General features: G+C 42.6%; 1 protein-coding gene across 1 annotated transcript in view; it reads right to left on the bottom strand.

Annotated features, from left to right (window-relative positions):
• Positions 1–22,488, bottom strand: part of VAMP7 (vesicle associated membrane protein 7) — a 38,004-nt gene extending 15,516 nt beyond the window's left edge. Inside the window, exons 1-5 of the mRNA XM_036415784.2 lie at positions 22,334–22,488; positions 11,055–11,209; positions 6,836–6,893; positions 3,991–4,128; positions 2,166–2,256 (exon numbers count right to left, since the gene is read on the bottom strand). Of these exons, the coding sequence (XP_036271677.1) occupies positions 2,166–2,256; positions 3,991–4,128; positions 6,836–6,893; positions 11,055–11,200 (433 nt within the window). The 5' untranslated portion in view covers positions 11,201–11,209; positions 22,334–22,488. The remainder of the gene's footprint in view (positions 1–2,165; positions 2,257–3,990; positions 4,129–6,835; positions 6,894–11,054; positions 11,210–22,333) is intronic.
• Between the last annotated feature and the right edge of the window lie 3,458 nt (positions 22,489–25,946).

Here is a 25,946-nt window from a genome sequence, read left to right as displayed (position 1 = left end):
AAGTGGGTATAGGATTTCTTTTGGGGGGGGTGATGAAAATGTCTAAAATTGATTGTGGTGAGAGTTGCACAACTCTGACTATAGTAAAACCATTGGACTGTATACTTTAAATGGGTAACTCGTATGGTATGTGAACTGTATCTCAACGCAGCTGTTAAAAAATCAAAGGGAAACATTTAGAAATGGTTTTACTGCATTTCTGTTGTCTTTGTTTTTCTAAAAATAAATACATTTAAAAGGAGTTGATTAAAAAGCTTCATCTTCTAGAAACATGCATCTGTAATCTATATATATATAAAACCCTAAGCAACCAGTCGACTATTTGACCAGTCAACCATTTGACTGGTCGCTATGACATGCACTGACCACCAGGGGGCAGGTGCTCAATGCAGGAGCTGCCCCCGGGTGGTCAGTGCACTTCCACAGTAGGCGCGGCTGCAGTGGTACTGAGCCGCGGTGGCTGCAGGCACAGCGGGGCAGGGATGGCAGGAATGGCACGGCGCCTGGCCTGGGATCGGGCACCTCCCTGGCTGCCTGCCACTTCACGCACTACTACATCCCTCAGGGGATGTTGAACTGACGACATCCCACAGTCTGACATCCCTGGAGGGGTCCTGGATTGCAAAAGGGACCCCAGGCTGAGTGACCCCACCAGTGCACGAATGTGTGCACTGAGCCTCTAGTAAATAATATTATAGTAGTTGGCTGCTTCCACTTTCAGGTAAAATAAATATATTCATTGACAAAAAAAAGAGGAACAAGAGGAAGCTATTTTTTCAAAAGGTTCTCTAGACTGCATCTAGACATATAATTAAAACTAAAATCAATAAAAGGACATCACTTCAAGTACCCAAGAGACATACACATCCATAACCGCAAAAAATGTTTCTGCCTTTTGATTATTAATTCCATTCCTGGGAATTAGGCTTAAGAAAATCATAATAGCCACAAAACCATTTCTAACAGAACGGTTAGATAACACAAACATCTAAATCCGTGCTACCTAAGAGTGTCTGCTGCTGCTTTAAGTCTCTAAGGGAACTGTTCAGTCCCATTGAGATTTTCACAGTGAGACGTTCTCAATAAAGGCAGCACAGCACTGACTTACAGAACCAAAGTGTAAAAAATAAAGACAGGACTGATAACCTATGATATAACTCAATGAAATACTGGATGAACAGAAAGTAGACTAACAATAGCCAACAGTCATTCAGCTCTTGCTATGTGCCCAGCCCTATACAAAGTGATTTATATACATTATCTCTTTTTTCCCTGGTATCCTTAGGCTCTATTATCTTCTTTTTGCAGATTAGTAAATAAAGCTCAGAGAGGTTAAAGGACTGACCAAAGACTAACAGCAAATAGGACTTGAAATCAGGCATGCATGACCCCAAATCTTGATCACTATATTATACTGCCTCCATGAAATGGAATATAAACTATGATTACAACTAAGCATACATGTGGATAAAAGTTTAAAGGAAGGAAAATGGAAAGAAATCTTAGGATGGTGAGACCAAGAATACATTTTTTTTAATTGTCTTTTCTTGCCCGGCCAGCATGGCTCAGTGGTTGAACCAGGAGGTGATGGTTTGACCCCAATCAGGGCACATGCCCGGGTTTGGGGCTCAATCCCCTGTGGGGGGCATGCAGGAGGCAGCCAATCAATGATTCTCTCTCATCATCAATGTTCCTATCTCTCTCCCTCTCCCTCTCTGAAATGAATTAAAAGAAAGAAAAGAAAAGAAAAAAAAATATATATATATATATTTTTTTTTTTTCAAAGAAGAGCTATAAACCTTCTAAGGAGGTTAAATAGTTATACTTTAAAGAATCTACTGATAATATCAGCTATCTGGATATCTCCAGCCAAAAACTGATTAAATTATGCTAAATCCTTGAATTGTTGTGAGGGCCTAGGAAATTAGTCTTGCTAAACAAACTAATAAATTTAGAATATAGAACAATCATAAGTACTAAAAAGAAACCATTCAAACAGTAGACAGTATCATAGGTAAGTAATCTCCGTATCTCAGCTGACAATTAGCTTCTAGTAGTAAGAATAAGGAAGTATGATTTCGGTCTCTCTAGAATTGTTTGACCCCAATCAAGTAATCTATTATCATTTTTGTCCACATTCACATGAGCTTTGTCATGAAACGTACCTATGTTTCTGACCATGATTCCTTTCAGCTCATCCACTTGGGCTTGGGTCTCCATCACTTTGTCTAAGCTCTTGTTTTCAGAATGATGCTTCTGTAAGAAAATAGTATTGAACTTACAGTACCCAGACATTATTTATAATAGGAAAACAAAAAGAAGAGGAATGACAATGAGAAGTACTATAAAATTATGTGTCTATTGATACCCAAAACATGTCACTTTATTTAAACATTGTTATCAGACCTAGGAAAAATCCTATATAATAAAAGGCTAATATGCAAATTGTCCCCTTGACCAGGAGTTCGACTGGGAGTTCCACGAGGGGGCAGAGCCAGCCAGTCAACTGCTTAGGGCCCCTCCCCACCATTGGCCCTGCCCCCAATTGGCCCACTACCCCAATTGGGGCAGGCTGGCTGGATCCCACCCATGCACGAATTCATGCACCAGGCCTCCAACATAAACATAAAAATGCTACCAAATTAAATACGTGTTATAAATGACACCTTATTTTAAATGAAGTAAAGCTAAATATATTATAATATATCAAATACATATCTGAGACTCTTGGAACAGAAAGTAGGGGGTTCAGACTGGGAAGAAAGAAGAACAGAAGACTGTGATTGAGGCAAGGGTGGCAGGACAGGGAAAGGGTACAATAAATTGTTCCCCACTACTTGGGTATGATGAGATAGGAAATGGCCCAGCTTCTAGGAATCTGTTCTTATACTGTTGGGATCAAGGTATGCATCCTATTTTGATTGGCTTTTTATAGGAGCTAGAAATATAAGATACTGATAACAGTATATGTTTTGAAATTATCATCCATAGCTTACAATTGAGTGCTTAACATACAGTATTCCAGTCACTTAACTGTGCTAAATGCTTCAAGTAGGGGATATTATTTAATTCACTCAAAAACTCTATGATGAAGATGCTATCATTATTACAGCCATTTGCAGGTAACTATTCAGAGGATCACACACAGAACCGGAGCTAATGACAACCGCCTAAGTTGAAAGTTTGCTGCCAGCTTTCCTTGTTTACTTTTGACTATGCATCGGTATGTTTTTTGTTGGTGACATTTTACATAGTTTCACATATATGAATGTTTCCTAGTGGGAAGTATAAAACAAAACAATTGATTCTCTTCCTCTCCCTTCCTTCTATGAAATCAATAAAAAAAACCCAACATTTAAAAAAAGCCTCACATTGAGCAAAACAAGAAAAAAAGCACATAATATATGGTTCCATGTACAGTAAATTCTAGAAAAGACAAAACTACAGTGAAAGAAAATAGCGCAGTGTTTCCTGAGGCGGAGTGAGGGAGAGTACTGACTTCAAAGGGACGGGAGGGGACTTTTAAAGTCAAGATGTTTTCTATCTGAAAAGGGTACTATTTCACAGGTGTATACATATGTAAAACTTCACTGAGCCCACAATTAGGCAAGTCAACAGATAATCAGACTTTCAGAGGCCTGCTCTGAGCTGTTCAAAAATTAAAGTTGTCTCATGGGATGGGAGAAGGTCACTGAATCGGTTGAGAGACCATTGGGCACGTTGAATGAATTTATGCATTGCGTGTAGATTAAGTACATGACATTTAATGTCCTTCCAAGCCCTGAGATACTCTGAGCATTGTTAACAGAGAATATCACCAACTATCAGCTTTCTACCCTAAAATGACCCCGTTTGTGAGAGAAATCACATTATGGTGGCATCTAATAACGTAATCAGAAAACTGTATTGCAGGTCAGGGTCCTCTATATTCATGGTGCTTTGAGGTAATCAAGATATGAATAAAATACTATATCCTGAGAAAGATCTTACCAGCTGAGCGGCCAAGACACTTGAGAACTCACTATTCATGGCATAAGGCAGGGCTGTCTGCGCCCTTGAGCCATAGGTAGTCTGGAACCTCTTCTTTATCTCATTCAGAAAATTAAAGGCCCGGGAACGTTCGAAATCCTGACGAGAGACCAGCACAGAGTTCAAAAGTAAACAAAAGATGACATAGATGATTAACGACCATAAGAACAGCTAACATTTACTGAGCAATGATTCCATGAGGAAGAACTAACACTGACCTCATTTTACAGATAAGGAAACAAAGTCTCGGGAAAGGTAACCAGCTAGCCAAAGGTCAGATAACTGGTAAATGAATGAGCCGAGAGTCCACTCCAAACATGTTTGATTACTGCCAACTGAAGATAACAGGAACTAGGTGAGCTTCTTGAGAGCAGGAATTGGGGTTTACTTCCTCCATATCTTTCCCAGGATCTTTTAGATGGCCCAGCTCAAGGTGTTTAATAAACCCATAATAACAGTACAGTCATTCATAACAAAGATAACGCTACCAAGATAGACTTTGAACTGATTTTTCCCCCCAATAGTGGTGAGACATTTTGAAAAGATCAAATGATGTCCTTGTGTCTAGTCCCAGCTAGTGAAAAAGTATTTATATATTATATAAAGACTTACACACACACACACACACACACACACACATACACACACACACACACACAATTATAGTTCAATAAATGTAAGATTCAGCTCTGAGAAATTTAGTGATATTTCTCATGTACTCTAAGTCCTTTCACATCCGTCATTTTAGATACAGCTGGATTTTTCAAAATAATTTTAAAAAGCACTGTGAGACCAGGGATAAAAATCACTGTGGTAATTTGACAGTCTGTTCGATGCTTCTCTGCCTCTGTAGCTATCTTTTTGTTCATCAGGTTATGATGTTATTATCCATAAATGAGTGAGATCATGTGGTATTTTTCTTGAACAGACTGTCAAATTACAGAGGGAAGGCAAGGGAGGCGGGGGAGGTAAGAGATTAACCGAAGGACTTGTATGCATGCATATAAACACAAGCAATGGATGCGAGACACTGTGGGCTGAGGGCATGTATAGTAGTGGGGTGGGGGGCCATAGGGGGATATGGGCACATATGTATTACCTTAATCAATAAAAAAAATTGAAAAGAATCAAATCTAGACTGAATGATTATCTGTTAGATTTATAGATAAAATTCATGCATAGGTAGAAGAGATGGGACTAAAATTCTAATTCTTTTTTGATGATACTTTTATTAAACATGTTAATTAAATGTTTTCTAATTAAATCCAAATAAATTATTGAAAGATTAAAAAAAAAGCCAAAACCGGTTTGGCTCAGTGGATAGTGTTGGCCTGCAGACTGAAAGGTCCTGGGTTCAATCCCGGTCAAGGGCATGTACCTTGGTTGCGAGCACATCCCCAGTAGGGAGTGTGCAGGAGGTAGCTGATGGATGTTTCTCTCTCATCGATGTTTCTTACTCTCTATCCCTCTCTCTTCCTCTCTGTAAAAAATCAATATATATATATATATATATATATATATATATATATATATATATATATATATCACTGTAGTGACCACTGTGATTGACACATCTCCAATTCACCAGATGATTAATCAAGCCAAGGGTTCTTAAACTGGGGTCAGCGGTCCCAGTTCAAGGGGCCTATGTACTTAAATAGAAAAAAAAAAAACCTACGCTGTTATTTTCACCAATCTTTAACTTATATTTCAATTTTGAGTGTCGGGAACAAGCCAGAGTAGTATCATTAGATGGTAGCTGTGACTCTACCACCAACAGAAAATTTTTTTCATATATGTTATAAACATCTCAAAATATTGTTATAATCAAATTATTATTAGATGTCAGACCCATGGCTAGATCTTGTTGATGAATTCACAAAGAAGCACATACCTTAAGACCAGTGAACACTGTCTTCCAATATGCTTGGTTTCGTTTATAGTTATGTACTTTACTTCATATTTTAAAACCAATATGAAGGTCAGAGGGGTCTGTGACACAATAAAAGCTAATACTCGTGTCGATCCCATGCCTCTGGTCAGTGATCAATTTAGAAATAAGTATGTAGCCTGGTCCTTGCCAAAGCTGCACGAAAGGAAGTCTGCTTTGAGAGCAGGGGGAGGGGAGAGTGTGTTTTTGGAAAAAATTTCCTCATTCCTCATACAATAAGAGACGGGAGGAAACCCAGTCCCCATCCTCCGGACACAAATAACTAAGCGTGTGGCTACATGCAGACAGAAGGGGGAGGCCGGGGAGAATGTCTAGGGAGGAAAGAACACTAAGTCAGAGAGAAAGGGTCTTGGCAACAGTAAGTTACTGAGCATTTCAAGTCCAGAATTTACAAATACTCAAAATCAACCTGCCAATGTGAACTGCAGCTGATCAGAGTATATTGTGATTTTCCCGAAGTTCACATACATTAAAAAAAAAAATTCACTAACTATTAATTGGAGGGATGAAATAATGTAATTTACTATTTCAGGTACATTTTGAGAATATTTGATACCAGAGTCATATTTATGAACACCAATTCTCACTACACAATAGGATAAATGTAGAAGTTGCAAGAAGTTAAGCTAAAACTCTACCAGAACCAAGCTGATTTGCATATAATCGGATAGCAACTCTACTTGTTATCTGCTGCTCTGTATGATAAATGTAAAGTATAGAAAAAACATTTCCAGCTATGGACAGTTATATCCATGTCACCTTTCCCCACCACAGATATAGATAATTAAGAACTAAAAAAATGACTCTATTAACAGTACACGTAATTAAATAGCAATATGTCCTCAAGTTACTTACATCATCAGTAATGCAAAGGTATATAATCCTGTCTTGGCAGATGTAATGAAACAAATAACTGTAGGATAAAAGATATAAAAGTTATGTGGTTATGTGGTTACAAGTAATATCTCTTTCTCTTTTGTCTTCTTCTATGTATAAGCGAAATCGTATTGCTAATGTGACCATATTATTTACAAATACTGTCTATTCTCTTTTTCCCCCCTCCTTTATGCATACCCGTTTCTCTCAAGTCAAACTGATAGGAACAAATAAGAAATTAAAAGAATGTCTCTACTTGCCTGGCCAGTGTTGCTCAGTGGTTGAGCATTGACCTATTTTCCAGGAGGTCATGATTAGATTCCTGGTCAGGACACATGCCCTGGTCGCAGCTACATCCCCCAGTGTGGGGTGTGCAGGAGGCAGCCGATCAATGCTTCTCTCTCATCACCGATGTTTCTCTCCTTCTCCCTTCTTCTCTGAAATCAATAAAATATATATTTAAAAAATAGAATGTCTCTACTCTAACTATATAGCACAACAGTGGGCACACTTACCCATTAAAACTATAGCTGCACAAGCATAACTGCACTCTTAAGGCCTGGATAAGAGATGACAGCTTAGGAGGGACACGCAATTAAGGTTAAACCCCAATGAGCAATATGGTCTTCCCTGCCTTTTCCTAAGATCTCAGAACACTTTCTTTTCCAAATACTCAATGATAACATTTGCTTGGTCTCTGCTTTGAAGTCAGCTGCCGGGCTATGAAATGAGTAAACTCATCAGTCCCTGCCTTCCCAGAGATCACTGCGGGGAAGGACAGAGCGGCATGGCTTAGGTAGGATGAGGGGTTAAAGGCAGGAGATGATGCTCTGGGAACAGAGGTGAGGTAACTAAGAGAGTCTGACTAAGGGTTAACAGGAAGGACATCCTGGAATAAGCAAGAGATGGCAAGGGAAAGAGCAAGCGAAGTGTTCCCGAGTGAGAGCCCAACAAGCCTTAAGGGCCTGGAGCATTCAGTGGGTTTAGGAAAGTCAAATTTGTTCATATGACTGGAGTATAGAAGGTAAGGGAAAAAATAAATTGACTGTATTGATGAAGCTGGAGAAGGAAGCAAATACCAGGTTATATAAGACTTTAAAACCTCACTATGCATTATGCTAAGAACAGTGAACAAGGGGAGAGTGATTAGGTTTGCAGTATAAAAGGATGTTTTCTGGCCCTGACCATGTGGCTCAGTTGGTGGAGCACTCTCCTGGATCCCCTGTAGGGGGCGTGCAGGAGGCAGCGCATTGATGTTCTTTTTCTCATTCATGTTTCTATCCCTCTCTCATTCTTCCCTCCCCTCTCTCTAAAATCAACAAAAACATATATAGATGCTTTGCCTAGAGCACTGGTTCTCAACCTTTCTAATGCCGCGACCCTTTAATACAGTTCCTCATGTTGTGGTGACCCCCAACCACAAAACTATTTTAATTGCTACTTCATAACTGTAATTTTGCTGTTAATGAATTGTAATGTAAATATCTGTGTTTTCTGACGGTCTCAGGCCAGTGGTCGGCAAACTCATTAGTCAACAGAGCCAAATACCAACAGTACAATGATTGAAATTTCTTTTGAGAGCCACATTTTTTAAACTTAAACTTCTTCTAACGCCACTTCTTCAACATAGACTCACTTAGGCCGTGATATTTTGTGGAAGAGCCACACTCAAGGGGCCAAAGAGCCACATGTGGCTCGCGAGCCGCAGTTTGCTGACCATGGTCTTAGGCTCTATGGTGAGTCACAGGTTGAGAACCGCTAGCAGGGTCGCCTAAGACCATCGGAAAACACAGATATTTACATTACGATTCATAATCGTAGCAAAATTACAGTTATGAAGTAGCAACGAAAATAATTTTATGGTGGGGGGTCACCACAACATGAGGAACTGTATCAAAGAGTTGCGGCATTAGGGAGGTTGAGAACCACTGGCCTAGAGTGTGAGAACTGACCGAAAGAAGGACCAGACAGACTCTCCTGCAGTAGAGCAGGTAAGAAGGAATGAAGGAGGTAAACTAAAGTACTATAGGTAGAGGAAGGGACAAAGAGAAACAGAACAGAATCTGGTGATTGGCTATTGGAGGTGAGACACGGGGATAATTAAATTTTGCCACCTAGATTTCTACCTTGGGCAAGTGGATAGACAGAAGTATCTGTTGAGTTATATTGTTTTTTAAAATATATATTTTTTTTATTGATTTCAGAGAGGAATGGGGAGAGACAGAAACATTAATGATGAGAATCATTGATCAGCTGCCTCCTGTATGCCCCACACTGGGAATTGAGCCCCCAAACTGGGCCTGTGCTCTGACCGGAAGTCACTCTGACCTGGGTCACAGGTCAACGCTCAACCACTGAGCCACACCTGTCGGGCTTGAGCTATATTATTATTTTTTAAAATATATTTTATTGATTTTTTACAGAGAGGAGGAGAGAGGGATAGAGAGCTAGAAACGTCGATGAGAGAGAAACATTGACCAGCTGCCTCTTGCACACCTCCTACTGGGGATGTGCCCGCAACCAACGTACATGCCCTTGACCGGAATTGAACCCGGGACCTTTCAGTCCGCAGACCGACACTCTACCACTGAGCCAAACCAGTTTCGGCTGGCTTGAGCTATATTATTAATGGCCAGATAGAGGCTTCCTATGAATTACTCAGAGGCATGGGAACTCAAGGCAAAATGTCTTCCTCCACTGTTCTGAAAGTGTTCACATCAACTCCACCGATGACTTCCCCATTGCTGTATCCAGTGGCTGTCTCGGAAACATTTGCTAGTGGTGACCACTTCCTTTTTCTGGAAGGTGCTTTCTCTGTACTAGATTTTCTTGACAGCAGGCTGGCCTAGTTTATGTGTCTCTTTCCTTCTCTAGTGATGTCTTCTAGCACCCTCAGCCCCTGCTTTCCTCAACGTGCTCCCTAAAGGGCGGCATCCACTCTCATGCTTTGTGGTTGATGTCTGTTTTCGGCTATCACAATTGTAATGACTGCTCCTACATCTGGCCTATCTCCTGAGTTCTAGGTCTGCATATGCTACTGGCTAGTAGACATATCCAACGGGATGACCCAGAGACATCTTAAACTCATGTCCAAAGTGGAAGTCATCCTTTTCGCTACAAAATGTACTTCTCTTAAATCACACTTTGGAGTAACGGTGCAAAGATAACAAAAGGAGTGATTGGTCCCTGCTATCAAGGGGACAGAGACAAGAGAGAAAGATTGTAATTATAATACTGTTAAGTGTTACAATATGAATAAACCCAGGATTCTATGGAGACACACAAAAAGGGGGACCTGGCCGTAGCTGGTTTGGCTCAGTGGATAGAACATCGGCCTGTGGAGTGAAGGGTCCCGGGCTCAATATGGGTCAAGGGAACATGCCTGGGTTGAGGCTTGATCCCCAGTAAGGGGTGTGCAGAAGGTAGTCGAACAATGATTCTCAACATTGATATCTCTCTCTCTCTCTCTCTCTCTCTCTCTCTCTCTCTCTCTCTCTCTCTCAAATTAATTAAAACAAAAAGGGGGGGTGGCACCTGACCCAGCTTGGAGTTCAGGGGTTTCTAGAAGAAGCTGGGTGCAGGGGCAAAGGTGGGAATGAGGGACATCTGTAATATGATCAACAATAAAAAAAAGAAGAAGAAGAAGACTGTCTAGCCAATATGAGTCAGTGTTTGAGCATCAACCTATGAACCAGGAGGTCAAAGTTCCATTTCCAGTCAGGGCACATGCCTGGGTTGTGGGTTTAATCCCCAGTGAGGGCCATGCCGGAGGCAGTCGATCAATGATTCTCTCTCATCACTGATGTTTCTATCAATGATTCTCTCTCATCATTGATGTTTCTATTTCTCACTCCCTCTCCCTTCCTCTCAGAAATCAATAAAAATGTATTTAAAAAATATATATCTTACCTGTATCAAGTTTCACATATCCTAGAGCTCTATAACAAAGTAATTTTTACCTCTCACATTGCCTTTTCTTTCTTTAAAATATTAAATCACTTCAAATGATAGAATAAAATAATTATAAGTTAAATTTATAATTAATAGAAATTGACATGTTCTAAGCTGGTAAAGGTTACTGGTCTGTCAGCTTATTCAAATTATCTACTAAGCAGTTTCTTTCCTAGTTTTATGCTGTCCTGATTATAATAATAGAATTCACTTCTTTCACCCTTTACCCAGGCAGAGCAGAACTCACCTGCCATGTGAGTATGTTAGTTTGTTATTTTCAGAAGGTATCTTAGCCAGAATCTGCTCCGTCACCTCCAGGAAGTTTCCTCCACACCAAGCATGTTTGGCAAGAATGGTGGTTCCTCTGGCCACAACAGCAAAAAGAATGGCCATGGTTTTAACCTATCAAAGGGGGGGGGAAAAAGACACAAAACTTAGAATATCCTATATAATAAAAGGCTAATATGCAAATTGACCAAACGGTGGAACCACCAGTCCACCGTTTGACGCACACCGATCACCAAGGGGGTAGACGCTCAATGTAGGAGCTGCCCCCTGGTGGTCAGTGCGCTCCCACAGGGGGAGTGCCTCTCAGCCAGAAGCCATGAGCTGGGCTCACAGCCGGCAAGTGCAACAGCAGTGTAGCAGAGCTAAGGATGTCTGACTGCTGGTTTAGGCTTGCTCTTCTGAGGAAATTCCCTGAGGGCTCCCAGATTGCTAGAGGGCACAGGCCAGGCTGAGAGATCCCAGCCATATGCACTTTGGGGGCAACCAGGCTAGCAGGGGACGGACATTAGGGGTGACCAGGCAGGCAGGCAGAGGTGGTTAGGGGTGATCAGGCAGGCAGGGGAGCAGTTAGGGGTATTAGGCAGGCAGGTGAGTGGTTAGGAGCCAGTGGTCTTGGATTGCGAGAGGGATCGGGCCTAATCCAGCAGTCAGACATCCCCTAAGGGGTCCCGGATTGGAGAGGACGCAGGCTGGGCTGAGGGAACCCGCCCCCCCCTCCACACACACACATTCATGAATTTTGTGCACTGGGCCTCTGGTTTCTTTGATATGACCTTTCAAAAGTAACTCAGTATCATCTTTTAAAAATATATTTTATTAATTTTTTAGAGAGGAAGAGAGATAGAGAGTTAGAAACATCGATGAGAGAGAATCATTGATCAGCTGCCTCTTTCACACTCCCTACTGGGGATGTGCCCACAACCAAAGTACATGCCCTTGACCGGAATCGAACCTGGGACCTTTCAGTCCGCAGACCAACGCTCTATCCACTGAGCCAAACCGGTTTTGGCAATAACTCAGTATCATTTATTAACATCTTCCTGGAGACAGTATTGACCAAGACACTATAACAATAAATGTAACAGACTTAATTACAGGCTTAAGAGCATTGACCTACGAACCAGAAGGTCATGGTTTGATTCCTGGTAAGGGCACATGCTGGGTTGTGAGCTGAATCCCTAGTAGGGGGTGTGCAGAAGGCAGCCGAACAATGATTCTCTTTAATCACTGATGTTTCTCTCTCTCTCTCCTCTTCCTCTCTGAAATCAATAAAAATATATTTTAAAAGATCCTGCATTGAGCGTCTGTCCCCATGGTGGTCAGTGGGTATCATAGTGACCAGTTGTTCCACCATTTGGTTGATTTGCATATTAACATTTTATTATATAGGATCAGATACCAATTAATACACACACACACACACACACACACACACACACACACATGTGTGTGTGTGTGTACAAGGTGATGTACACATGATACAACACATATACCTTACATTTATGGATAGGTTGCATTTGTAAATTATACAGCACAAATTCATATTACCCTTTAAAAAGCGATGACTACATATACCAAGGGACATAAAGACCTCCTCATTCTTTAATGCAATATCATCCTGAAAATGTATCCCTGGGAAACAGTTCATCAGAAGCTAGACTCTAGATTCCTAAAGATACCTATTATCAATAATAATAGCCCATATTGTAAAACTTTAGACAATAAACAATAGCCCATATTTATTAGGTGCTTACTATGTGCTGGGCACCATTTTAAGCATTTTACCAATATTAGCTCATTTGGCCCTCACATCCATGAAATGATGCACTATTATGCAACTTACATTAAAATGAAGAAACTGAACTATAGATGACTTATATAATTTCCCCAAAATTACAGAGCTGGGAAGTGATAAAGGGTTGGGATTTAAATCCAGGCAGTACGGCTCTAAAAGCCACAAACTTACCCCCTACGTATACTGCCTCTACTAGAAAGGCATTGAGTACCCATAATAGAAACGAAGTGAAAACAAGCAACCTTCCATTGGAGAGGAGTGTTTCTTTAATTTCTCCTTCAGAAACAAAGCATTCTGGGGGAAATAATGAACACCACAAACTGATGAACAAAAACAGACCCGGAGACAGGGAGGCATCGATCAGACTGTCAGATCTCAGAGGGAAGATAGGGGAGGGTGGGGGAAGAGAGGAGAGATCAACCAAAGGACTTGTGTGCATGCATATAAGCCTAACCAGTGGTCACGGACAACAGGGGGTGGGGGCATACGTGGGGAGGAGTTTGGGATGGGAATGGGGGGGGGGATGAGGACAATTATATAACACCATAATCAATAAAGAAATAAAAAAGTAACAAATAAAACAATGCAGCAGGTGTTTATTTTTCTCCTATTTCTGTATTTGTAGCATTGCTTTCCTCTCTAACAGCCCCGTTTGTCTTATCTAATATGATAAACTTATAAAAAGGGATGCAAAAAATGCCTTCCTAGTCTTCAACCTAATGCTGTTTGTTATGTTCAGTTTCATCCCATCAGCCATTGCTTCTCACACTGCAGTGCATGAGTCATCCTAGGTGGCAGAGCAAGCGTCGCTTGTTAAAATTTCATATTCTTGGCAGTATCCCCTGGGGTTCTGATTCAGTCGGACTGATGCGGGGCCTCGGATGTGTATCTGATACAAGCCGGCCAGGGTGCAGGTGATTCATACAGCCGGATTTTGTGAAACATAGCAACAGAAATAAAGGGTTTGACGTCAAAGACCGACCCCCTGATTCCTTCTTGGAATCCTAGCCCCGAAGGATAGCACACAGACGGAGATGCTCATCTGTCTCCTGAACTTAACTCTTCTCATTCCACTCCGTAAATGAGGGTGTTATGTCCTCGGTCGTCTTCTTTTTGCATTTCTCCTTACAATATGGGGCAAGGTATAATTTCTAAATCACTTTTCATGTGATATCCCTCAATTCTAAAAAAACTCAACTGGCTTTAGCTCATGTGGCTCAGTGAATAGAGCGCCGGCCCGTGGACTGAGGGGTCCCGGGTTCAATTATGGTCAAGGGCATGTACCTCTCTGGCAGGCTCAACCTCTATCCCTGGTGAGGGTGCATGCGGGAGGCAACCAATGGATATGTCTCTCTCACATCAATATCTCTTTTTCTGTATCTCTCCCAGTCCCTTCCACTCTTTCTAAAAATCACTGGAAAAATATCCTCGGGAGAGGATTAACAATAATAGGAAAATAATAAATAAGAATAAAAGCAGTGTTTCTGGGGGGGAAATGAAAACCTCAATTGACCCTGTAACATTCTCTAAATATTACTCCATTTTTAAAAATCATAATCTACGCATTCTCTCTGCTTCTTTACCTCCTTTTAACTCTCCCACTTACTATATTCTGGCTTTTGTCCTCAACACTCCATAAAACCGTGCTTGCTAAGATCACCAACTGCCTCTCTGTTGCAAAATTTGGTGGTAACTTCTCTATTCTCACCTCACTTGACCTCCCAGAACAATCAACACCGTGGACTAAACCCTTTTTCTTGAAATTCTCCTTTATGCCTGGCTGTCCTGTCATCTTGCTAGCCCTCCTCCTCTAGTTTACCTCTAAATGTTGAAATTTCCACAGGGATTGGTTCTTATCCCTACATGAGCTGATCCAGGCCTGCCATTTTCAACATGATTTATTTGCTGAAAACACATTGCATGCAAGAAACAAAACGGCCCTGGCCGGTGCAGCTCAGTTGGTTGAGCATCGTCTCATACACCAAAAGGTGGCAGCTGGATTCCCAATCAGGGTGCATCCCTAGGTTGCGAGTTTTATCTCAGGTTGAGGTGTGTGCTGGGGTGTGTGTGTACCAACCAATGTTTCTCTCTCAAAAAAACATTTTTTTAAAGAAACAAAACAAAGCAGATAAAGCAGCAAAGGGACACCAAGATTGAGGGAAAACCAAAGATAAACCCCAAGATGCAACAAACAGCTGAGGGAAAGGTAGATGAATAGGGATCCGCGAAGAAGACTGGGGCCCGGTTGGTGTCGCTCAGTGGTTGAGCATCAACCCATGAACCAGGAGGTGCGAGTTCGATTCCTGGTCAGGGCACATGGCTGTGTTGTGGGCTCAGTCCTCAGTGTGGGGCGTGCAGGAGGCAGCCGATCAATGATTCTCTCTCTTCATTGATGTTTCTACCTCTCTCTCCCTCTCTGAAATACATACATACATACATACATACATACATACGAGTGGGTAAGTGAAGGAAAGGCCTGGAAACCAAAGGGAAAGAAAGCTTCAAGAAGGACAAGTGTCAGCCCCTGTTTGTGTTCACTGATGCCCAGTATGATGACTCTAACACAGTCACTGACATTTTATAAGGAAGGTCATTGGTTAGGGTCAAAGAGACACGTCACTCAGTGGAACAAAAACACAAAGAGAAACAGAGGTGAAGAATCGTATGGTTCCTGACACACAGAGATGGAAAAGAAGCAGGCTCGGTCCCTTCGCAGCTGGAAGAAGAAAAACTGAGTTTGGCAACTACACAAAAACATCAGGTGTCTTAGCGGACCCTAAGTTCATTATAACTGACATGAGGTAATTGCTTCAAAAGCATATGTAATCTTAAATTACATTAAGGAACAGGGTATCTTGATCTCTTTAAGCACTCCTGCCATTGTACTCCGTGGCAGTTAGAACACCAGTGGAATACTGAGTTCAGATCTGGGTGTAGTATTTCAAGAATGCACGGAAGGGCAACAGCATGGGCGAGAGATCTGGAGATTGTATCGCTTCAGCATGGCCAGAGGAGCTAAAAATCTCTCACAAGAAAAAGAGAAGACTTAGAGAGAATGTGACAGCAGTCTTCAAGTTGATCTAAGGTACAGTCACCTGGAACAGGGCACGTTATTCAGACTATAACTAAGAACAATGGATATCAGGTACAGGGAAGCAGTGTTTTAGTCCATAAAAGCAATCCTCTGCCGAAACCGGTTTGGCTCAGTGGATAGAGCGTCGGCCTGCGGACTGAAAGGTCCTGGGTTCAATTCCGGTCAAGGGCAAGTATCTTGGTTGCAGGCACATCCCCAGTGGGGGGTGTGCAAGAGGCAGCTGATCGATGTCTCTCTCTCTCATCGATGTTTCTAACTCTATCCCTCTCTCTTCCTCTCTGTAAAAAATCAATAAAATATATATTTTTAAAAAAAGCAATCCTCAATTTTTAAAAAAAATGCCTGACTGCTAAACACTGAGTACATAGCAACAAACTTTACTTTCCTCTCACATGTCACTAATAGGAATTTCTTACTCTCTCCTATACTGCTAAAAACTCCACCTATCACTCGGCCAGTGTGGCTCAGTGGTTGAACATCGACCTATGAACCAGGAGGTCATGGTTCATTTCCTGGTCAGGGCAATGCCCAGGTTGCAGGCTCCATCCCCAGTGCAGGGTGTGTAGGAGGCAGCCAATCAATGATTCTCTCTCATCACTGATGTTTCTATCTCTCCAGCCCTCTCCCTTCCTCTCTGAAATCAATAAAAATATATTTTGAAAACCCACCTATCATCCAGTCTCACCTTCCCCCGCTGTAATCCCCTGCAATATAATCCGTAATGTCTGAATGAGTATTGGGATCATAGAAACAACTGTGACAGGAGTAATACTGCATTTGAAATTTTTAAAAAATCCTGGCTCTGGTAATTATCAGCAGTTAGTGAATGTCCAATAAACCACAGAGTGCTACTCAAATATATTTAAGAAGAGAAAGAATGAAAAGATAAGCCAGAGAGAGAAAAGAAGATAATGGAATAGACAGGAAACCCCTGTCTCACCGTTCTCCCGTTTGTGTTTTTTTGTTTTGTTTTGTTTTTAATATTTTTTATTGATTTTTTACAGAGAGGAAGGGAGAGGGATAGAGAGTTAGAAACATCGATGAGAGAGAGTCATCGATCAGCTGCCTCCTGCACACCCCCTACTGGGTTTATGCCCGCAACCACAGTACATGCCCTTGACCGGAATCGAACCCGGGACCCTTCAGTCCCCAAGCCGACGCTCTATCCACTGAGCCACACCGGTTTCGGCCTCCCCTGTTCTTTTATTCTCTGCTTGCTTAGTCCCACAGCCATTGCTCCAGTTCTACTCCCTTCCTGCTAAGAGCTGTGTATGAGTTTCCTGTGGACCATTTTAAAAAGTGCAGAGAGTATTAAGGCTCAAAGCAATTTCAGAAGCCTGAATTCAAAATGCTGGCAGGACCACGGGCCCTCTGAAATCTGTGGGAGAGACCCCTTCCTTGTCTCTTCCGAGCTTCTGGTGCTTTGCTGGCAACCAAGCACTTCAGTCTCTGCCTCCATAGTCAGACCGCCCATGTTTTCACATGGAATTCTCCGTGTCCCTTCTCTCCTTATAAGGATACCTACTCCGGCCAGGCCGGTGTGGCTCAGTGGTTGAGTGCGGCCCTAGGAACCAGGAGGTCACAGTTCAGTCCTAGTCAGGGCACAGGCCCGGGTTGTGGACTCGATCCCCAGTGTGGGGCATGTAGGAGGCAGCCGATCAATGATCCTCTATCATCGATGTTTCTCTCTCTCTCTCCCCCTCTCTCTTCCTCTTTGAAATCAATAAAAATATATTTTTTTAAAGGGATACCTACTCCAGCATGATCTCATGTTAACTTATAGCTTAATGACTACAACTGCAAAGACTATTTCCAAATAAGATCACAGGTACCAGGGGCCAGGATTCAACATACCTTCTCTGAGGACACAATTAACCCCCACCTTAAGGATTAACCGTCCCTCCCAAATCACTTCTCCTCTCCCTTCCACATATTCACATCACCCCAACTTGCCTACTCTATCCCAGCGGCCAGCAAACTCATTAGTCAACAGAACCAGATATCAACAGGACAACGATTGACATTTCTTTGGAGAGCCACATTTTTTAAACTTACAACTTCTTCTAACGCCACTTCTTCAACATAGACTCGCCCAGGCCGTGGTATTTTGTGGACGAGGCACATCAAGGGGCCAAAGAGCCGCATGTGGCTCTCGAGCCGCAGTTTGCCGACCACGGCTCGAAACCATCTCCTTACTTAAGTATGAGTCCTTACGGCAGTGGGTGAGAAGGGCAACATCCCACAGCTTGGAGTTAGATAAGGACTGTTTCTGCAGTCTAGAAGTTTCCAAGGAAAGGACATTTTTGTTCCAGTTGCTAGGATTCCCTCCAAGAGAAAAAATATACGCTATGGGGAAATCCAAATGAGAAATCTTGTGTGTGTGTGTGTGTGTTGTGTGTGTGTGTTTTGTAGAAGAAATATTATAAATTGTGGTGAAAGTCTTGAAGTCCATTAAAATAAAGGTTAAATAAGATTGGCATATTGGCATACCAATCAAAACATCCTAAGTAGCGTTGTTTATAGAGAAAACTGCATCCAGAGGGTCAAACAATCATCTTACGAAGGAACCTTAGGAATATATCTTTTTGTAATTAAGGGACCGCCTATTATTTGTAAAAAATTACTAACAAAATAGCACAGCAATGATGCAAAGGTTCCTCCTCCGTGGAGGCATCTTCAAGTGGAGATTGAAGAGTTTCGGGTAACGGATGAGGAGAAAAGGCCAGCTCAGTGTTTCCCACACTCCAGTCTATGTGTTCTGAGAAAATTTTTAAATTCTGTATTTTTATTTTGATAAAATTTTAAAATGTATGCCCTAGCCAGTTTGGCTCAGTGGATAGAGCGTCAGCCCGTGGACTGAAGGGTCCTGGGTTCAATTCTGGTCAATGGCATATACCTGGGTTGCAGGCTCGAACCCTGGCCCTGGTCAGGGTGCATGTGGGAGACAACCAATCAATGTCTCTCTCTCACATCGATGCTTCTGTCTCTCTCTTCCAGTCTCTCTTTAAAAAAAAAAAATCAATGGAAAAATATCCTCAGATATTTTTCCGGTGTGGCTCAGTGGTTGAACATCGGCCTATGAATCAGGAGGTCAGGGTTCGATTCTCAGTCAAGGTACATGCCCGGGTTGCAAGTTCGATCCCCAATGTGGGGCATGCAAAGACAGCTGATTGAAGTTTCTCTCTCATCATTGATGCATGTCTCTCTCTCCCTCTCCCTTCCTCTCTGAAATCAATAAAAATATTTTTAATATATTTTATTGATTTTGTACAGAGAGGAAGGGAAAGAGATAGTTAGAAACATTGATGAGAGAGAGTCATCGATCAGCTGCCTCTTGCACACCCCCTACTGGGGATATGCCTGCAACCAAGGTACATGCCCTTGACTGGAATCGAACCCGGGACCTTTCAGTCCCCAAGCCGACGCTCTATCCATTGAGCCAAACCGGTTTCGGCTAAAAATATTTTTAAAAAATATAAAAGTGTAGATGAATATTCTGGATCACTGACTTGTATACCTTATAAATGAGTGATGGCACACAACACAATGCTCCACTTGGATTATGAAGTCATAGGTACCAAGAAGGTCCCTAAAATGACAATGCTTAATTTTTAATGTAATAGAAGCATGTCTGGCAGCTCTTAGATTGGCATATCCTAAAATCATAATGACAATAATAACTCAAGCACTTTTAAATTTCTGTTGTGCTTTTATAATCAGTTATAGAGATGAAATGTATCTTTCACAGTGACAATTTACAATGGGAAGACATCTGCATTGAAAAACCTGAAGAACTGAGACTTCCATCTGACATTCTGAAAATGACAATGTGACAGAATGACAAGGACACGGGTACGTTTTCTCACGCTCGGGAGAAAATGCTACCCCAAGATATGCTTGTACAAAGTGGAAACCAAATGATACAACAATGTGCTGTATAAATAAAGGCTGTCTGACTGTTCAAACAGAAAAGGAAGTGGAAGCATGAACTCACTGCGTAATACGTGGCAATGATTAACCCAAAATAAAAAGTATTCCATATCATTATTTATATTATTGCAAGGGGATCTATTATGGAATGGTCTACATTTGATGAATGAAAAGGTTTGGGGCTCTGTCTAATGACCTCATATAAAGAAGGTCTTTGTAAGTTAAAACATTTGAATTGGACCAAATAGTTTTTCTATTTCAATTCAACACGTGTGTTCTGAAGGTTTACTAGGTGGCAGTCCATGTAGTAGATACTGAACATGAAGACCACTTAAAAAAAAAGACCTCTACACTCAAAGGAGCCATCATACAATGGGGAAGACAGACAGACAAATCAATGCAATAAAATGTAATGAGTGAGTAATATCAGAATGTACACAACTGTGCAGGAGATTTCTTAAAATTTTGTATTTATCACACCTTGATTAAGATAAAAAAGAATGCAGGTGTCAGCCTACTTATTAGGAAATTTCTCAGTATACTGTTACAACTATTTCTCTTTGAGGGGGAAGTCAAAGTGTTTATTTTATCCTAAGTTCTCAGTGTCCAGAACAGTGCCTGGCATATACTGTTCCCTCAAGTATTTCGGACACTGAGCATGATTTGATTTTAAATATACTATAGCTCTAGCTGGTTTGGCTCAATGGATAGTGTCGGCCTGAGGACTGAAGGGTCCCAAGTTCGATTCCAGTCAAGGGTACATAGCTCGATCCCTGGCCCTGGTCTAGTCTCTCGCACATCAATGTTTCCCTCTCTCTGTCTCTCCTCATCCCTTCCACTCTCTCTAAAAATCAATGGGAGCCCTGGCCAGTTTGGCTCAATGGATAGAGCATCAGCCTGTGGACTGAAGGGCCACAAGTTCGATTCCAGTCAAGGGCACATGCCTGGGTTGCGGGCTCAATCCCCAGTGTGGGACGTGCAGGAGGCAGCTGATCAATGATTCTCTCTCATCATTGATGTTTCTCTCTCTCTCCCTCTCCTTTACTCTCTGAAATCAATAAAAAATTAGATAAAAAATCAATGGGAAAAAATAAATATACTATAAATGATCGATAACTTTATTATTTTAATAGTAGGATCTGGCAAAGAGAATGTCTGTTACCAACTACGGTAAGATAATGCAGTTGATCTGAGAATAATCCACCCCCCAACTCTTTTGCCTGGGTCTGAGGAGGAAATAAACCAACGACAGATAAACCACCAATTCTGATGTAATAACGTTGGAGGAGACAGAAGGGTGAAGAACAGACGCTGAGATGACAGAGGAAAAGAAGAAGTGTTTATGAAAAGCCTTAAGTCCAGTCACAGCTCAAGACTGTTCTTGCTGGTATTGGAAATACTCTTTTTGGGTCTGTAAGACCCAAGCCATTTGCCCTGAACTTCTCAGAACAGTAGCCTGCCCTGTCAAGGCAACCATTTGTTTTATGTCACACTGACTACCACTGGCACCATCTAACATGATCATCTTATTCTTCATTCCCAAACATGTAAGCTACTGAGTAGCGATTTCCTATGTCTTGTTTCCAGCTATATCCCTTGCACGTAGAAGTGTCTCACCCAGAACAGCTGTCCAAGAAGTGCTCTCAGACACAGCTATTCAAAGGGAAAGAAAGTCCCACTCATGACAGTACCCTCTGGGATCTTGGATGGGACAATGGAGGTACAGGTAGACAGAAAAGGGGTTGACAACTGACTGGGGGTGTTCTGGGGGAGGGAGAGGGGATCTCAAAGCAGATGGGGGAGCTTAGATCCAAGTAGAGTAGTTACTCAGTGGTTGGGCATTGACCTATGAACCAGGAGGTGACAGTTAGATTCCCAGGTTGTGGGCTCCATCCTATTACACGGTCAGAGTTTGTTCCATATTGGCCAATAACAACATCATACATGTCTGACATCGAGAAAATAGTGGGTGGAAGTAAGAGTTCCTAACCCAACTGAGGAGGGAGAGTGTCAACCCTGAGGGGTGGAGGATGGGCACGGGGAGGACTAGAGACCCACGTAGGAGCCCGGGATGAGGGAGGACGAGCACAACGTGACGTCATAAAAGCAAGGGCGTCAAGGGGAGTTTTCAGAAAACTCCAGGGATGTCCAGAGGCTGAATGCCAGCTTAATTCAAGCTGTCATCTGTCCCGCTCCGGTACGTGACGCATTCTGACACTCTTTATCTCGCGGCCTTTTCCGTGGCGTCACGCTCACTTCGCCAAAACTGTCACCTGGCTGACCAAACTGTCGACGACAGAGAAGCCCAAGTCACCCTAAGCACTGCCTCCTCTTTCTAGCCCGGCACGTCCGGGTCCACATCTCGGCCCTCCCTCCGCTGTCGCTCCCCGCCTGCCGCCGAGCGCCCCGCTCCGTTTACCTGGCCGGACGCCCCCTGAGAGCGCACGGGCTCCGGACCGGGGGGCGGTTCAGCGGAGGGTCTCTAACTCCCAGCTCCCAGAAAAGGCTGGGACCCGGACGCCGCCAGCTTCCGGGTATGGAGCCCCGCCCGCGCGCGGCCTCCTGGGAATGTGAGCGTTCCTCCAATGGGAGCCGGCGGAGGGGCGGGGCCTGTGCGTTCCCAGCCGCCGCCGCACTTCCCAGGAGCCGCGCTGCATTCTGGGAGTGGTAGTGCCAACCGGGTTAGAGCCTAGTGACTGTCACATGCTCAGTCCACACCTGGCTGAAAGGATGTCAAGTGCTATTTATTCCTCCAGGAAAACGAGAGGATGCGATGGCACAAAGTGTGTACCAGCACTGAGTTGGCTGGATAAGTGAAGAGCCAATCATGTCCCACCAACTGCCTGCTTAGTCTCAGCAGGTAATGTACATACCTACAAAATAGAATTCATTTGGCAGGGATTCCTTCTAATTTACCCACAAAAATTTCTAACCTCTTTGGAACCCTCTGGTGAGGACCTGCTTCCTTTATCCCATTCTTTGGCAATAACAACAACTAGTGTTACTACTACTACTACTGTAAAAAAATATATTTTATTTATTTCAGTGAGGAAGGGAGAGGGAGAGAGAGATGGAAACATCAAAGAGGAGAGAGAATGGGATTGGGCCCACAACCTGAGAATCTAACTGTGACCTCCTGGTTCATAGGTCAATGCTCAATCACTACTTTGATCTAAGCTCTCTCATCTGCTTTGACATCCCCATTCCTTTTGGTCAACTCTGAGTCTAGCTCCACTGATGAATTCTTTCGTCTCCTGGCTTTTCAATGGTTCCCTGCTAATTTGCTTTTTCTTATCAACACTTAAAGACTGTAAAAGTTTCTCTCATCTAAAATATTCCAAAATCATCTTCCTCAACCCCACACCCTCCAAACCCCTTACACACACAGACTTAACCTTGTGATATTTCTCCCACCTCTCCTTTCCAGTCAAAATTCTCAATAATGTTACTAAAACAAATAGACACTTTTCGCCCATTACCATACCTTGATTCTGCAGGACTTTGCGTAGATTATTCCCTCTTCCTTGAAATCTTAGTTCCAGCTGCTTTAACAAAATACCACAGATCGGAAGGCTTAAACAACAGAAATTTATTTTTCACAGCTTGGGAGGCTATCAGTATGATCAGGTTCTGGTGAGAACCTGCTTCCCAGTTTGCAGACTGCTATATTCTTGCTGTATCCTCTCAAGGCAAAGAGACACCCTCACTTTCCCATCTTTACAAGGGCACTAATCCCATTCATGAGGGCCCCACACTCATGACCTAATTAACCTTCCAAAGGCCCCACCTCTAGATACCATCACTTGATAATTTGAGCTCAAATATATAAATTTGGGTGGAGAGCACAAACATTCATTTCATAGCACCTTCTAGTCTCTAAGCTCTTTCTAAGATGTTGCACTCCCCTGGTTTCTCTCACTTCTGTGCAGTTTCTCATTTTCCTTTGAAATGTTCATGTTCCATAGGACTCTTTCTGCCCTAGACTCTTTTTTTTTCTTACTCTTCACACTTTTGGGGTGATTTTAACGATTCCATTGCTTTAGTTGTCAGTATGCTTATTATCCCCACATACCGGAAGGCCAGACTCCTGTAACCGAGACTAAAATATCTAATGGCAGCTGGGCATCTCTTTCAGGCACCTAAAACTTAACATAGTATTCAGTGGCCTAATACATGTCTGCTCTCTACTCTCCCACAACCTGCTCCTCCTCCCCTCAGCCCATTTCAGTGACTGGCACAACCATGCAATCAGTTGCCCACATTAGGAAACTGAGTATCATTTTACCCCTCACTGTTCACTTCCAATAACCAAGTCATTAATTCTATTTCCTAAATATTTTACTTTCAAGCTTCAGTTTTCTTATCTTAATAATGAGGATACTAATGTCAGGCCAGTGATACTAATGTCAGGTTGAGTGTTGACCTATGAACAGAATGTCATGGTCCTATTCCAGGTCAGGGCACATGTCTACGTTGTGGGCTCCATCCACAGTGTGGGGTGTGCAGGGGGCAGCCAATCAATGATTCTCTCTCATCATTGGTGTTTCTGTCTCTCTCTCCCTCTCCCTTCCTCCCTGAAGTAAAATAAAAATATATTTAAAAACCAAATAAATAAAATGAGGATAATAATGGTATCTATGTTCAAGGATTATTGACATGCTTAATAAGCAGTAGTGCCAGGCAGAGAGTAAGCACTCAAGGATAAGTATTTATTAAACAAGCATTGTGTTCCTCTTCATTAGGTCTTAATGATGATAGATAGCATTTACTTTTTCATTTAGTTTATATTTAGAGATAAATAAAAGGGGGAAAAAAAACAAGAAATGGTGAGATGGTTTGTACAAGTTACTCCCACTCCATTCTTCAGTATTTTTTTCAAGCATGACACAATAGAGTACTGGTTGTTCTATGCACATGGTTCTATTCTAACATGTACATGATATACTATATCTTAGTTATTGTTACCAGCTTTGGATGGGCTATTGAGATACTGAAGTACATTCAGCGAATTGTGACTAAAGTGATCTGGGCACTAGAAATCAGAATTAATGTCTCTGTGCCTATTGTATCTTCTTCCCCACCACGCCCTTTTCTCACTTGAGATTGCATCTAAAACGAAATCTCTGCACTTCAAAATCCTACTTAAAACTTTCATTGCCTCCCTGTTATATAGGAAATAAAGTCCAAGAGAAGGCTTCCATGAACTGACCTCTCTCTATCTCTCCTGCTTTATACTCTGCTTCTCTCACCAACACATCCTGTGTTCAAGTTTGCTCCTGTATTGCGGTATTCACCCATCCATCCAGTCATCCATCCATTTATCCATTCCTTCAACAAACGTATATGAAATACTTACTATGAGCCAGCCTTGTTCTGGACACTGGAGCTAAATAGTGAATGAGAAAGACAATGTCCTTGCTTATATAGAGTTAGCACCTCATTACCATGCTCTTCCATGCCTCAGTGCCTTTGCAACTGCCCTCCCCTGCTGGCCATCTTGTGGTGGCCATCTTGTGTCCACATGGGGGTGTCCATCTTGTGTGTTGGAGTGATGGCCTATTTGCATATTAGCTCTTTATTATATAGTGTTAGGGGCCCAGTGCACAAATTCATGCACCTTGAAAGAAACTGTGGGCCATAAGGCTGCAGTAGACACAGAGGCAGGTTTCGGCCCATCCTCAGCATCTCTGCCCAGCCCCTCCCACTGTGGAATCTGGTCCACTGTCCCTGGTCTGCCAGTAGCCCTGGTCCCGCCGCCATTGCTCCCATGCACTGACAGTGCATGCCCCGCTTGCACCCAATGATGGCACAGAGTGATTGGGGCCAGTGCCAGCAGTGGGTGTGAGCAGTGGTTGCTGCCCCAATCGACCCTCAGGAGCAGGGAGAGGTGGAAAAGCCCTCAAGGGCAGTAGGGATCATCAGCCGCTGCTCACACCCACTGATGGTGCCTAGTGATCGGGACCAGCATCAGGCTCCAGAAGCGGGTGCAGTGGTGGCTCCAGTGCCAGCTGTGGGTGCAAGCAGGGCCAGCA

The sequence above is a fragment of the Pipistrellus kuhlii genome, unplaced genomic scaffold, assembly GCF_014108245.1.
Source record: "Pipistrellus kuhlii isolate mPipKuh1 unplaced genomic scaffold, mPipKuh1.p scaffold_m20_p_51, whole genome shotgun sequence".
NCBI lineage: Eukaryota > Metazoa > Chordata > Mammalia > Chiroptera > Vespertilionidae > Pipistrellus > Pipistrellus kuhlii.
This window is presented reverse-complemented; position numbering and strand designations above follow the sequence as displayed.